Below are 14,858 nucleotides of genomic sequence, written 5' to 3'. Positions count from 1 at the left end.
AGGAATAAGACAGGTCATTGTGTGGTTAATAGAGGGGGGCATTATCTTGCTATGGAATAACTGTTGCACTAATTGAACCACATCATTTCCAACTATTGACCATTGTGAAAAATGGAATCCAGCCATCTGGATATGGAGAATTATAACTAGGCATGGATTTGAGAACTCCTAAAATTTCTTCTTCACTAGGAGGAGACAACAACTTCTCATTGTTAGCTTGAGTAATGATTGGGGAAATAATATCGAAGGAATCAGCAGACAGTATAGGGTTGGTAGATTGAGCAATGGTAGAAAAATGATTAGTTAGAATAAATTCCATCTCTTTAGTAGAATTGTGCGACTGACCATGGTCATCTCTTAGTGCCGAAATACGATTTCTTGATTTTTCTTATATTTGCTAAGGTGTGAAAATATGTTGTATTATTATCCGAGTCTTTCAACCATCTATCTCCCGATTTCTGGTGCCAAAAATCAGATTCTACTTTCTTCCAATGATTTAAACTTTGGATGGTTAGATTTATCTTGTGAGAGATCTCATCACTATATGGTTGTGATTGAAGAGTGGACATGCTCTCTACGATGCCTTATATGAAAATCAATACGACCAAACTGATGTGTATTCCATTTCGAGAGTTTGTGTCTGGAAAAATCTAATTAAGTTTTTGGGAGATATTTCTATCATTGTTTGAACAGTTCCAAGCATCCGCTATGACAGCTGAACAATTTGGATCTTTCAACCAACACCTATAGAACTTCCAAGCATTTCTAGGTGTCACCACTTATGACTCAGTAGAAAGAAGAATGTGACAATGATCTGACTCTATAAAAGGCAAATGTTTAACTTTGGAGTCAGGAAAATCTCTGATCCAAATTGAGTTATGCAGTTCCAAGTATATTCTAGCTCTCCTAGGTCCTTGGTCATTAATACAACTCGTCCAAGTGTGATGAGATCCAAAATATCCCAAATCCATTAGTCCCGCGCTATTGATTATACTGCATACCCAATTGTCCATAGAATTTACACTAGTAGAGGCATCTGATTTTGAAGTATGGACATTTAGATCCCCTAAAACAACCAAGACTGAAAAGCATTTTCACTAAGATCTTTAAGGAATTCCCATTGCTATTTTTTTAGATCATAGTGCATTGATCCATAAACACAAGAAAGAAGACATTCTTGCTTTGAAGTGATAATAAGATGAATCATATTATTCTTACTACACACAATGTCACAGGGAAAACCATCCTTCCAAAATAGTGCTAACCCACCAGATAATCCTATAGAACTAATAAAATGAGAATTAAGGTAATTAAAATTCTAAGTGAAAGACTTTACTTTTTCCAACCCCATTTTAGTTTCCATCAAAAAGATAATGTCTGGATTATGAATTCGAATAATATCTTTCAAATTATCTCTAGTTTCTTTACCAGCTAATCCTTGGACATTCCAAGACAATATCTTCATTATATTTAGAAGGTTATTTATAGATGACGAAAATTTAGGTCCTAAATAGCTGAAATGTAAAATGAAAACTGTAATTCAGGGTAGTAAATGAAAATCAGGCAATTTGAGAAAGAGAATTAATGTAAAATAAGAAATTACCTGGTCATCAGTGCTTGAAGAGGTTACTTTACGCCTTTTAGAGTTGTTTTGCTCTGAAACAGTTCCATGAAATGAAGAGTATGAGTTAGGAGATGGTGAATGATCATCCAAACTTACATGCTCATTGCCAGAAAAATCCACATTATAATCATTAGATTTATAACTAGAAAGATTATCTTCAATTTGATTAACCAATTCTTGAAGTGGCTGCTTGAAAACATTTTCTGAATAGAGTGGATCTGGATCTATATTACTAGCATTGAATTATCAAAAGAAACGTCAAATTCACCTAATGCTATATAAGATTTTAGTAACTCCATATTCGACATGTATTCACTTTCCTGACCCATTGAAGCATTAAAAATATGCAAATGTTGCTCCACATTTTCTTTAGACAAGTTTCCTAATATATTATTTCTTCCTAGATGTATTCTGATTCATGGTGTTAGAACTAGGACCACCCTCCTCAAATCTGATTATCTTTCCTTGTCTATGGACCACTTTATCTTTGTTGTTTATTATTTGGACTTGAATCATACCTTGAGGGTTACAACCAACCACAATAACTGGTGAAGAAGAATCCAAAGGAATGTTCCTCATATTGTTGTCTATGTCTTGTTCGTTCAAACAGACGGAATATTTAGATACTTCTACATTAAATTGCACCAGGTTCAGATTTGTATTTTCTGCATGCATGCAAGTAGAAGCAGGTACCATCAAACTACCTTCATTTTCTTTTGCTGTATCAAGCTGGATGTCTTCCCCATTGTTCTGATCCGCTTGCTCAATAGTTGCATGTTGGTTTCCAGACTTAACTCTCATATCAGGGTTAGTCCAAGATGGTGGATCAAGTATGGAGTTAGAGGAAAGATAACCTCTCTGTTGTTGAAGCAGATAAGCAGCAATGGTCTCACAGTCTAGTTCTTTATGATCAATGGTGTATCAGAAACCACATAGGTTGAAAGGCTGTTTTTCGTAGAACAATCTTATCCAAAACCCTTCCCCAGCTGCATTCTTCATCCAAAACCCCTACGAAGTGGATTTCTCACATCTAATAGAACCATAGATTTTTGAACTTTTCCTTTAGGAACAACACAGTCTGGTGGATCTATCTCCTTTCTCCCATAGCAGATGCAATACCGTTAACAATATTGGGATTTGCAAAACCAGGCTGCATGTTATACAGACGTAACTATAAAAGCTGTTTAGTTAAATCAACTAAGCTTCTTGGGATTTGAGGGTTCCGTGGTTCTAAAGCAAGCAGATCTCCTTCCAAAAAACCAAGGTCTAAACTGGAGACAACTTCATATTCTTCTTGAGTATGGAACTTTATGAGATAACAGTCATTGTCCTCCTTTTTGATAAAGATATCTTTGCTTTTTGGCCATAGTTTTTTGAATTCTTTATCTAGATCGCTAACTGAGTATACCTTTGAAGTATAGACCTTACCCAAAAAACTTAACTTAATTAACTGTACTGTTGTTGGACTTGCATCAGCGCAGAGTCCATTTTAGTATAATAGAAAGAATAAAGTGAGAGTTGGGAGAAGAAAACGAGGTAGAAATACATGATTAATAAATTGTTGCCTCTTTTCCCCTGGATGAATGTCTTACACCTGGTCGAAAAGTTCTTACAGGTCAATAACTTAAAGGAATTAATTGTAAGTCGGCTATCGTGACTTGAAACCCTAAAAAGAAGGTATGAGTAGAGCGAATCCATATCTTAGTTACTGCATCAAGAGTATCAGATACAAAAGGTGGTAATTGTATTAGCGTGTGCCATACAAACATCAAAAATGGAGCCATGGAACCAAACATGGAAGATTAGGCAAAACCACTCCAAACTTCAAGCAACCTTCAAGCACCGAAGCCAGCACCTAGTGAAAAGAGAAGAGAGATTTCATTATAACTTATTAAATAAAATAATAAAAGAATTAGGGAAACGTATAAAATGACATGCAATTGCAGAAAAGAAAGATCAAAAATGGAAATAGTTTATAAATTTTAGTGAGTCACGCCGAGTTTTTCGCCGAGTCAGTCGCCCGATTTCAATTTTCTGGATAAAGCAAAATCTATTGCACATTCTTTCTGTGAGGGTTACCTGGTCACAGTGCAACCTAGTCCAACATTGAAAAATTCAAGAGGCTGATGAGCAATTTTGAGCGTTCAGTTTTGTTGTCAACCATCCCAATTGCATGCTATTATAAAGTTATTCATTACCCGGTCTTTAGCTTGCAAGTAGTAGCAGATGATGGTGTGTCTAATTTCGTCGATGATTGAGGTTATCTTTACCCACGTCAGCGGTGCTGTCTGTTTACCTGATTATTCCACCACAGCAGTGTAATGCATATTCTCAACACTTGACCAAAGTCCCAGTTTTCTAAAACCACTTGTAACTTGTAAGTATACTTGCATTTACTAAACTAAACAAAAAATTTATTAATCACCTGTACCTATCTATTTGTATTTGTTTTCTTAAATCTGAGCCGTTTGATCAGATTACTTATTCTTAAATTGACTATATCAGCGGCTACAGTTCAAGTGTAGACTAGCGCTCATCAAGTCAAGTTCAACTACCGGACACTACAGCTAGTTAAGTTAATTGTTCTAATCAACTTGCTAATTATGGCATAAAATAAAATGCGCAGGGTTGTCATTACTCACTATCTGACCTTCCTTAATTTCGTATAAAGATATCAACTTGACAATAATCTCTTAATTCCTATCTCAAAAAACGAAGAAGAGAGATCAATAAGGGAAGTTGTAGTAGTAGTAGCTAGCAGAAATTTTGTGTGAGAAAGAAAAAATGGGAAATCCAGCAGATTTCGCAAATTCTTCCGACGACCTAAAGAAACCTGGTCATGTTGATGAGCAATCTGAGATGCCCGAAACTGATTATCCCACTGGCGATGAGACGTCTCATCCGCAGGCGGAGAACTATCCACCTGCTGCTCCTTCAGGCGCTGGTAGTTCTGTGTATTCTGGTACTCAAGGTGTACCAATTCATCAACAGCAAAATGCACAACCATATCCGCCAAAACAAGCATATGCACCACCACAGAACCAACAAATGAATAATCCTTCGTATCAGCCACACCCCCAGCAACAAGCCTATCCGTCTTCTATTCATAACTATAACCAAGGAGCAAAATCACCCCTTCCTCAGCAACCAGCGTACTCTCAACAGGCATATCCTCAAATGCAAACACCTCCTCCCACTGGTCCTTATCAACAAGGACAGCCTAGTTATCCCGTGGCAGGGGTTCCCATACAAAGTCAGCCGATGTATCCGAATAAACCAGCACCAGTACCTACTCCTAATTATCATCCTAACGCTGCCCTTAGGCCTGGTACGAATGCTTGGACTACCGGCCTATTTGATTGCATGGAGGATCCTAATAACGGTATGCTCACATGATATGATATGGTTACTGATTTATTTATTTTCTTGATAAGAATGATTACTGATTGTAACGGTCATGTAATTCACTCACGTTAATTTGTCGTTGTTTTCCTTTGTGGTGGTGGTGCAGCTCTCGTAACATTTGCCGCTCCATGCGTCACATTTGGTCAGATTGCAGAAATCGTTGATGAGGGCCAAACCAGTGAGTACTCAGCTTCTCGATCCCCCTAATTTAATGAAACTGCACGGTATATTGCACACAAAATTAGCATTAAATGTATTAACCGTACGTCGTGTGATCGTGTATGCAGCCTGTTCAACCAGTGGGATAATATACTCTGCCATACTTTTCTTTACGGCGGCACCTTGTTTAATATCGTGCGGGTATCGTTCAAAGTTGAGGAGCAAATATGATCTAGTAGAAGTCCCAGCAGCAGATTGGATGACTCATGTCTTTTTCGAATGGTGTGCTCTTTGCCAAGAATATAGAGAGCTCAAAAACAGAGGCTATGATCCTGCAATTGGTAAGCTCTTTTTTTTCTTACTCCAAACAAGTTATTTTGCCAAGTTTTAACTGCATCATGATTCTTGCTTCTGATTTCATCCCGGATATACAAAGATCGTGCCTCTTTGATAACAAAAATTAAAAATTCAGTTAACTTTGAATTTAGTAACAAAATAAATTCTGTTCCGGAGTATCTTTTTCTGCTGCTCTCATAAAATTTAGTTTTCCGGAACTTATACGTCAAAAATGCCATAACTTTCCCTATACAAATTTTCAGGAATGTTTTATGTATGCCTTTTTTTTCCAGTAAATTCTTTTTTATCGGCCAAGAAAAAAAAAAGCAAGCGAGGATTGCAATTTACAACAGGATGGGATAGAATTTCTTACAAACCGTTCATCAAAAATCAAAAAAAAAGTTGGAAAATCAGATAGCACATAGATATGCAAGTCCATCTAAATAATTCATCAACATTTATATCAAAAGTCTTTATAGACCGAGAAAAAAACTACACTAAAAGACCGTCACACACAGTGCATGGCCCTTGCAGTCTTCCAAGAAACAGGGTCCACAGGGATCCACAAAAAAAAATACTACCACAGGCGGTTTTGCCATAGTTCTTTTTCTCGTTTATAGAGAACCACTAGTCATTTAAATTTAAGCCCTGACAAATGACTCTGTCAATTATATGACAGTGGAACCCTCGGTACGCGTCTATCAGCAAACTGAACCGATGATTAGGTTTACTTTTCGTTGAGGATACGCAGGATGTAGTAAAAAGAAGGCTTCTGGTCGTGTAGTCTGCTTTTGCTATACTAGACTCATAATGAGGTTGAGAATTTTATCCTGCTTCGCCTTGTGCCTGGATACCAAACTACCAATTGCACATTTATGGAAATGTCAGTCTTATTGATATCAACTTTATTTTCTAAAGGATGGCATGGAAATCAAATGAGGCTCCAGGCTATGCAGCAGCAGCAACTACAGCAAGTACAGATGGCCCCTCCAATGTATCAAAATATGACTGGATGAAGATGGCGATTGAGGAAGCAATAAAAAGAAAAGATGATGACCGAGAATTATTCCAGCTGTTAAAGTTTGATGCCTGTGATTTGTGATGATTCACTGCAATTATTATGATAAAATTATAAGTTTTTTCTTTTCGGCATCTTTTTTTTGTTTGTAGTTTCAAACTTGATTTCGGTATTGATGTATCATTTGTATGATTTCTTTGTTTTTTTGGTTTCCCTATCTTTTTATAGTAAAAAAAACTACACTAGTTTCTGCATGGTGTATAGTGTATATATGGACGGTGTCACGCTACAGTCAAGATTGATTACATGGAGAATAACATTTAGATGGCTGGTTATGCATCCATGCCAAGCTCAGTCACAAATCTAGCCCACTAGTAAAACTTTTTACGATAAAAAACCTGAAAGATACTCCTTGTAAGAAGGGACCCGGTTATAAATGACAATGGCCAAACTTAACGTTGCTCTTCACCAAAGGGAAGGCGATAAAACTCCCCTGTACTGCTAAGTGGTTCCTAGAAGAAGCCACAAATTACATGGTTAAGATCAGACACTTCTAACACAAATCTCATGGTTAAGGTTGTCTTTTCCAACGTTAGCGGTGTAATACATTTTCAACTCGTGACTAAAAGTCGGACTTTGCTGAAACCACTTGTTAGCATATTTTATTAAAGAAAACATTTTAATACTCATTTTTAATCACCTGTACATACTCACGTCTGATCAAGTCAAAGTTCTATCTATCATATGATTGATCAAAATTCTTAAATCTAATCCGTTTAATGAGATTACTTATTCTCAAGTTGACTTTATCAGCGGCTATACAGTTCATGTGTAGTGCTCATCATGCCAAGTTCAACTATCAAACAGTACAGCTACTTGAGTTAATTGTTCTAATGATCAACTTGTTACTTATGGCATAAAATAAATGCGATGGATTGTCATTTACTCGTTAAACGACCTATAACTCAACGTGACGATCATCTCTTAGTTTCTGACTCAAAAAAGAGAGAATAAAAGAAGTTGTTGCAGTGGGAAGGAGTAACAGAAGTTTTGTGTGAGAAAAAAGATGGGAAATCCAACAGATTCTGCGAAATCATCTGTAGACCGGAAGCAACCTGGTCATGATGACTCTGGAATGCCCGAAACGGAGCATCCCACTGGCAACCAGACGTCTCTTCCTCAAGCGGCGAACTACCCACCTTCTGCTCCTTCAGGCGCCGGTGGTTCTCCGGGTACTCAAGGTGTACCACTTGGTCATCAGCAAAATGCACAGTCATATCCGCCACAACAAACATATCCACCAGCACAGAACCCACAAATGAATAATCCTGTGTACCAGCAACACCCCCAGCAACATCCGCAACAACCAGGATATGCTCCAGCACAACCAGCATATCCTCAACAGACATATCCTCAAATGCAACCCCCATCTAGTCCTTATCTACAACAACAGCCTGGTTATCCCACGCCAGGGGTTCCAATGCAGCAAGTCCAGCCGATGTATAGACCACCACCTTATCAACCTCCTAGGCCTCCTGGTACGAATGCTTGGACTACCGGGCTATTTGATTGTATGGACGACCCTAATAATGGTATGCACATATATATACCTTTCTTCCAAATTTACCTCACATAATGGTTACTGATTACTGAGTTTAACGGTCATGCAATTGATGTCGTGTTTGTCGTTGTTGTTGTTTGTGGTGGTGGTGCAGCTCTGATCACATTTTGTGTCCCATGCTTTACGTTTGGTCAGATTGCCGAAATCATCGATGAGGGCCAGACCAGTGAGTACCCAGCTTCTCGTTCAGCTCACCGCATCTCCCTAATTTAATGAAACTCCAAGATATATTAATGTTGTAGACAAAGAAAAAGGAAATTATGTATTAACCGCATGTCGTGTAATCGTGTATGCAGCCTGTTCTACCAGTGGGATAATGTACGCCGCCGTCAGTTTCTTTACAGCGTTACCTTGTTTAATATCGTGCGGGTATCGTTCAAAGTTGAGAAACAAATATGATCTGATAGAAGCTCCAGCAGCCGATTGGGTGACTCATGTCTTTTGCGAAGTGTGTGCTCTATGTCAAGTATACAGAGAACTCAAGAACAGAGGTTACGATCCTGCAATTGGTAAGATCCTTTGTCTAGACCAATGTAGTCAATATCGGATACCGGTTTGTCTCGGCTGAGGACCGGTACACTGGTACAACATTGTATCGGGGAGATCTCGGTTTCAAATATCGGGGAGATATCGGTTCTAAATTTATATCTATAATTTATATTGTTTCACACAAAATTATACAACATTAAAATGCATCAATTTTAGAAAAACAAACAAGTTCATTCAAAACATAAGAGTCGTCGTATGAAGTTCAAATTGGAAAAATGGGAGAATTCACGACTTTAAAGTTCACAATCTGGAAACATAATTAAACATGGACATTACAATTTTAATCAAAATCATTCGATTCATCATAGATATCATAATCTTCCGTAGCTCCATCATCTCCACCAAGTAGTCCATAATTAGAGTCCAACATCAAGTCATCAGTATCATATCCACTATATTCAGAGTCAGTTGGATAAGTAAATTTGCGTCGGGAGATACAAGCACTTTTACCAACAACTGGCACACCTTTTTCACCAACAATATCTTGCAAATCATCCAAAATAACATTATCTCCTTGTACAACCAAGTCATCCAAATTCTCTAAAGCCAACCATTCATCATTGTCATCACGCTCATCCAGAAAAATGGGATCATGAGCTTTCGGATCATCATTATATTGACTAATTTCTTTGTATCGACGTTCCAATTTCTTGTTGTATTGAATAAAGACGCTATCATTCAATTTTTGTTGCTTTATGCGATTTCGCTTCTTTGAATGCAACTGAAAGACGAAAGGATAATAAGTAAATGAAATGAAACACATCAAACAGATTGAATCTTGATGTTCATCATTATAAATTGAACCAAATAGAAAAGCCAAATATAAATCAAGTGTGTTGGAACATAACTTAGTATTTAGCTACCCTAAATGCAGGGAAAAGGAGAAGACAGGTTTAGATTGAATCACCACCGGTCCATCAAAGGTAGCGATGGCAGCACAGAGAACAATACCATGATCATTTTGATTTTGGGTCATAGACTGATTTGGATCATTAGCACATGACATCATATGGAACAATGAACCAATGGATGTTGAGAAAAAATGATTGGCTAGAGAAATATCATGCAGCAAATCATGACTAACTGTGCTTCAAAAAGAAATGACCAACTGACTAATCCCCATTTTACATGAGTCCATGACAATTAAACCAATTGATACACATGAAACTTTACTTACCAATATCATGATCAGTTTTAATATCTGCTGCAAAAAATTTGAGTGAACTCAATTCACCAAAGATGGAGGCCCAAAATTCTGTGACTGATGCTAATGTTGGCAAGGTGTGAGGTAAATCTAAGACTTAACAGATGGACTCAATGGCTGTAACCAAACAAAGCACGTAGAACCAATTAAGTCTTCAGATTATGTTTGTTGTATATTCAGTCTCATAGAAACTGTCTACAGTACTCATACCGAAAATTCAAATACGATAGAAGCTACAATTTAACCCACAAAGATATAAACACCGTTGCTTAGATTAGTGGAAGTCAGTGGAATGACTCACATGACTATAAAGCAACCTACAGTCCAAACTCATACCAAAGGAACCTGTACAGTTGGTTTGATAGTTTCATACAGAAAGAACACACATAAATTGATTAGATCTAACAAGAATGGAACTATCAATTAAGATGGAGAAACTAATTTGTTAATGATGAAAACTAACCTTTTGTTAAGATAGAATCAATTAAGATGGAGAAGAAGAACCTGCAAACAAATTTACCTGAATTAAATCTCTTCCCTTTGCGTATCGATGGGATTTAGGGATTAAATTTCTTCCCTTCTCATAGAATTCCGAAAATGCCCTCATAAATTACTGTAAAAGCCAAATATCGCCGATAAATCGATGTACCGTTTTTCCCGTATCGGACGATATTATCGGTAAAAAATCGTATCGCGATATTAGGATTTCCGTATCGCTCAGCGTCCGATACCGGTAATATCGCCGATATATCGGCCGGTACGGACGAAATTGACTACATTGGTCTAGACCTCAAATAAGTTTTATGCATAGTTCTATTATTCTTACTTGTGATTTCATCCTGGATCGCCAAAATCCTGCCTCTTTGATGACTATGCACTCCGTCAGCGTAGGCCCGCATTTATAGATATACTCTCTCAACTAAGGCTTCATACATTATGGGCTTTGATTAAATCACAAATATGGAGCCAAAAAATCTATACCTAAAAATAAAATTTTACGGTCCGCGAGTTATAATCCCAAAGGTGTCAGTATCCATCCACAAAAAATCCGCCAAAACAAAAGTAACACAAAAACCCAAAAGAACAAAATTTTGATGAAATCAATTTAGGGTTTTTGTATCAATTTAGTTTATGATGGAGTTTTAATGAATCCCAATATTTAAGTGGGGGTTTTTGTACCACAAGTTTGGTCACCTTGGATTTTTATGACTAGTTTTTGTTAATTTTATCAAAATTGGTGATACATAGAGAATGCCAAAACACTCTCCCTGCAATTTTTAGCAATGTACATGGTGCAATGAAAAGAAGGCTTCCGGTAATTGTGCAGTTTGATATAATAGCATGACTCATAATTGGGTTGAGGATTTTATCCTGTATAGCCTTGTGCCCCGGTACCGAAACTACCTATTGCACATTTATGGAAATGTTTGGCTTATTGGTTTTGACTTTTTTTACCCTGAAGGATGGCATGGAAATCAAATGAGGCACCAGATGCAGCAACAACAAGTACAGATGGCCCCTCCAATGAATCAAAATATGACCGGATGAAGATGGCAATCGAGGAGACTAAAAACATAAATGAAAAGATGATGATCAAGAATTATTCCAGCTTTTTTAGTTTGATGATTGTGATTTGTGTTGATCCATTGCAATTATTTTAACAAAATTACAAGTTTTTTTCTTTTCGGTGTTTCTTCGTTTGTTTGTAATTTCAAACTTAATTTCGGTATTGATGCATCATTTGTATGATTTTTTTATTGTTTTGCCTTTCTTTTTCTTTTTCTGATAGTAATACTACACCAATTCCTCGTACAGAGAACCACGGTGCCCATGGGCATGATACTGAAGCGCTGCCTAGATTTTGAAATCCTCTATTTCCAAGGAATCCTACTTTTAATCCTCATGTATTCCTATTTATAGGAGATACCGTGATTTTATCCCTCCAAACAAACATGACCTCATGTTGATGAAACTGAGGATATATCCGATTCAAAGTCGGATTGAACATGTAGACGGCCTGTCATGCGAACCTTTTCTTGGAGGAAAAGAAAGGAAGAAAAGCATACAATACCACCACACATGTATCAGCAGATTCTAACCAAATAAGATAGAACCTTCAGGCTTCAGTTATAAGAGAAAGGAAATGAATAACTCATCTATTACATGTATTCTCTCTGAATTACAGTCAATGGATTATCAAGGACAAGGGAGATACAATCTCTCCCTCTCTCTCTATCTAAGTTAGCTTTTCGGTCAGGTTTGAATGGTTAAAAGTTCATGGTCAAATAAATAAAAGTAATATTCGAGAGCATGAGGTACTGATGTAGCACCCATGTGTATAGTTGAAAGGATATACAGATAAAATACCTTGCATGCATGCATGGAAAGGTAATATAGCTAGATGGAGAAGAGATTCCCCGACTCTAATAAGATGACAGTTAAGTTATCAAAGATTCAAGTCCCTCCATGAGAAAGATAGGATAAGAAAAACCATGGGGACTACTGCCTTTCACTTAAAGTTTCTAACTTTACAGTCCAGTCGTCTGACTCTGTCTCTTTCATCAAAGTACTGTAATGCTATGGCGATGGTCAAGAAAAATAGAAAGGAAATCAAGGAAGATTTCTTTCGATCCTTTTCTGTGAAGAATAAGCATATAGGTATATGTATCATAACAAAAAAAACAGTGTTGTTACACTTGTGCCTGGCCTTCCATTTCATTTCTTTAGATGAATGTGCAAGCCCTAAAACAAAAAATCTGTTTATGTTATGGACTGAAAATGCTTAATAAAATAAGAAGGTTGAGGAACCAGTTTATGTCATCTATCTACTGGTGGCGGGAGTTAAATATGAACTAATGTAAACTTATCCTTTAGCTAGAGAATATTGGCCGAATCTTGCACAGTGTAGCCGAAATTGTCTGAAATGTCCAACTGTTTTTTATGATTTGTCCAAATACATAGTACTAGTACTAAGAAAAAGTGGATTCCTTATGTATTTTTCTTCATTAGTAAAGAATTCGGTGCCGACGAGCTCAGATCATTGGTATCATAACCCAACAACTTTATCAACGAGACATCAATTAATTTTTTTGAAAAAAAAAGTTTATGAGAAAATCTAATAAATTCTAAAATAACTTGTTTAATATGTTCCTAAATATTCCAGCCATAAATTTCTGTACGTGATGCAGCACAAGGATACATGTTGGACTCACTCTGGATGACAAGGTAGATTATGGGTCATATGATTCGAATACAAACCTTGAAGTCTAGTACTTGCCTTAAATCCTTAAATCCAATGTCAGTCGGTCTCAGCGTAATAAAATTTGCATCAATAAGGATTTATTTTGGGTGAATAAAATGCTGCTGGATGATAGTGAAAAAACAGAAATGGGGCAAGCTTTTTTGGGTGTCTTCTTTAAAGAAGAATAAAGAGGTAGGAGACGTGTAGACCCACGATTGCATGTACAGATAGGTACTAGAATAAGCTGTTACTAGTCCTGAAACAGTGCTTTTTTACTCTTGACCCAATGACCCCGTCCTTCCATTCATTTCTCTCTGATGAATGTGAAACCTGGCCTCACAAGAGGTAGATATCAATACTGTTTAGATTAAGATTTGAAAACGATGTTAATTGTGTATAGTTCCATGGAATCATATATTTGAAGCTAACAAAACCCACCCCAATAAGGGTCGAATGATTTTCTTTCTAGAGTTTTCAGAATCCAGATGATGCTTCTATGCTTCCCTTTTTGTTATCGCTTCATATTCACTTTTCATGGATATCTATATTCCTTCAAAGTACAGAAGCTTTATTAGGTATGTAGTCAAATAACAAGCGGATGCATGTGCAAGAATGAAATAAAGAATAGATACTCCTGTAATATATGGACGGCTAAAGCTATGTATCCGTTTTGCCTTGTAACTTTTGCCTTAAAAAATGTATGATGGTTTTCAATTGAAGGCGGATCCGTGGACATTCTACAACTAATTTATTAATGTATTTTATTTTTTTGAAAAAATTATTATTGGGTAAAATGAAAAAAAATTGAAAATAATAAAATTTTTGAAAATAAAATTCTTAAAAATAGTAAGGGTAGGTTAGTATTTCTACCATATGTAGACACCCCTTATCCTTTGTCCCTAGGTGAGAATAAATAAGTCGTAATTCTTTTTGGACCACCCCAAAAATGCCAGAAAACGTATAACACTACTATCTACACTTTGAAATCTCCGTCAAAAGTTAACGGCTAAAATTAAAATCGGTAGATGGTGAGATTTGGCATCTTGGATCATGCTCGTTTTTGGTAAGAATGTTGAGTCTTGTAAGATAAACATATCATCAAAATATTAAATTTAAATTCATTGTCGTTTGAGTTTTGTGGAGAAAATGGCACAAATCATGTATGATACTGTGCATATGAGAGTGTCCACGGATCCCCTCCAACCATTATAAATTAGATGGCGTTTACGTTCTCCTGTTTTAGTGGAAAAAGCTATCGACATGATTATTCCCGCACTATTTCACATCTTTTTTATTAATTTTATTATAAATTATATAATGACAATGGATTACAAGCTAAGCTTTTTGACAACATGATTTTTTTTTCTTTGTTTAATACGAAAATGAAATTTTGAATTATATTAAATATTAGATATGTCTGATTGGATATGCTCCTCTAAGGCTCTAACCATTATGGGAATTGAAAATTCCAATTTGCGTTACTAAATAATTCGGTAGAATGTTTGGCTAAAGACATGAGTTTGTATATTAGTAATTCTTGGAGTGTAAGAAAATTTCCAAGACTCAAAACTACAAAGTAAGTAAATGATATTCCCAATAAGGTTGTTGTTTGTCAGTGCATGTGTAACACTTCCGCGATCCTCTTCCAAGTGTATTTTTTTAATGCCCAGCTCTTGAAATGATTAGGGTACCAAGTATACC

At 36.5% G+C, this 14,858-nt stretch overlaps 2 protein-coding genes across 3 annotated transcripts; both read left to right on the top strand.

The window, feature by feature from the left end:
• The first annotated feature begins 4,310 nt into the window (after window positions 1-4,310).
• Window positions 4,311-6,822, top strand: LOC113273905 (protein PLANT CADMIUM RESISTANCE 6-like). 2 transcript variants are annotated; one of them, XM_026523481.1, is made up of 4 exons: window positions 4,311-5,006; window positions 5,136-5,207; window positions 5,317-5,529; window positions 6,204-6,424. In XM_026523481.1, exons 1-4 carry the CDS (start codon window positions 4,409-4,411, stop codon window positions 6,263-6,265), a joined length of 945 nt encoding a protein of 314 aa, XP_026379266.1. In that variant the 5' UTR covers window positions 4,311-4,408; the 3' UTR covers window positions 6,266-6,424. The 2 variants fall into 2 exon arrangements, with proteins under 2 accessions (XP_026379266.1, XP_026379265.1); XM_026523480.1 differs by lacking the exon at window positions 6,204-6,424 and adding an exon at window positions 6,443-6,822 and having other exon boundaries at window positions 4,313-5,006.
• Window positions 6,823-7,538: 716 nt separating this feature from the next.
• LOC113273904 (protein PLANT CADMIUM RESISTANCE 6-like) lies at window positions 7,539-11,515 on the top strand. Its single transcript, XM_026523479.1, has 4 exons — window positions 7,539-8,134; window positions 8,258-8,329; window positions 8,460-8,672; window positions 11,379-11,515. The coding sequence occupies exons 1-4, from the start codon at window positions 7,609-7,611 to the stop codon at window positions 11,462-11,464; spliced, it is 897 nt and encodes a 298-aa protein (XP_026379264.1). The 5' UTR covers window positions 7,539-7,608; the 3' UTR covers window positions 11,465-11,515.
• The last annotated feature ends 3,343 nt before the right edge of the window (window positions 11,516-14,858 follow it).

This window comes from Papaver somniferum, chromosome 4 (assembly GCF_003573695.1).
Source record: "Papaver somniferum cultivar HN1 chromosome 4, ASM357369v1, whole genome shotgun sequence".
NCBI classification, from domain to species: Eukaryota; Viridiplantae; Streptophyta; class Magnoliopsida; order Ranunculales; family Papaveraceae; genus Papaver; species Papaver somniferum.
This window is presented reverse-complemented; position numbering and strand designations above follow the sequence as displayed.

Excerpts from the sequence above, each read along its gene's own strand:
- LOC113273905 (XM_026523480.1), top strand. The coding sequence starts at position 4,409 with ATGGGAAATCCAGCAGATTTCGCAAATTCTTCCGACGACCTAAAGAAA. Across the intron at positions 5,208-5,316 it reads CGTTGATGAGGGCCAAACCA|CCTGTTCAACCAGTGGGATA; the intron begins GTGAGTACTCAG and ends TCGTGTATGCAG. Across the intron at positions 5,530-6,442 it reads AGGCTATGATCCTGCAATTG|GATGGCATGGAAATCAAATG; the intron begins GTAAGCTCTTTT and ends TATTTTCTAAAG.
- LOC113273904 (XM_026523479.1), top strand. The coding sequence starts at position 7,609 with ATGGGAAATCCAACAGATTCTGCGAAATCATCTGTAGACCGGAAGCAA. Across the intron at positions 8,330-8,459 it reads CATCGATGAGGGCCAGACCA|CCTGTTCTACCAGTGGGATA; the intron begins GTGAGTACCCAG and ends TCGTGTATGCAG. Across the intron at positions 8,673-11,378 it reads AGGTTACGATCCTGCAATTG|GATGGCATGGAAATCAAATG; the intron begins GTAAGATCCTTT and ends TTTACCCTGAAG.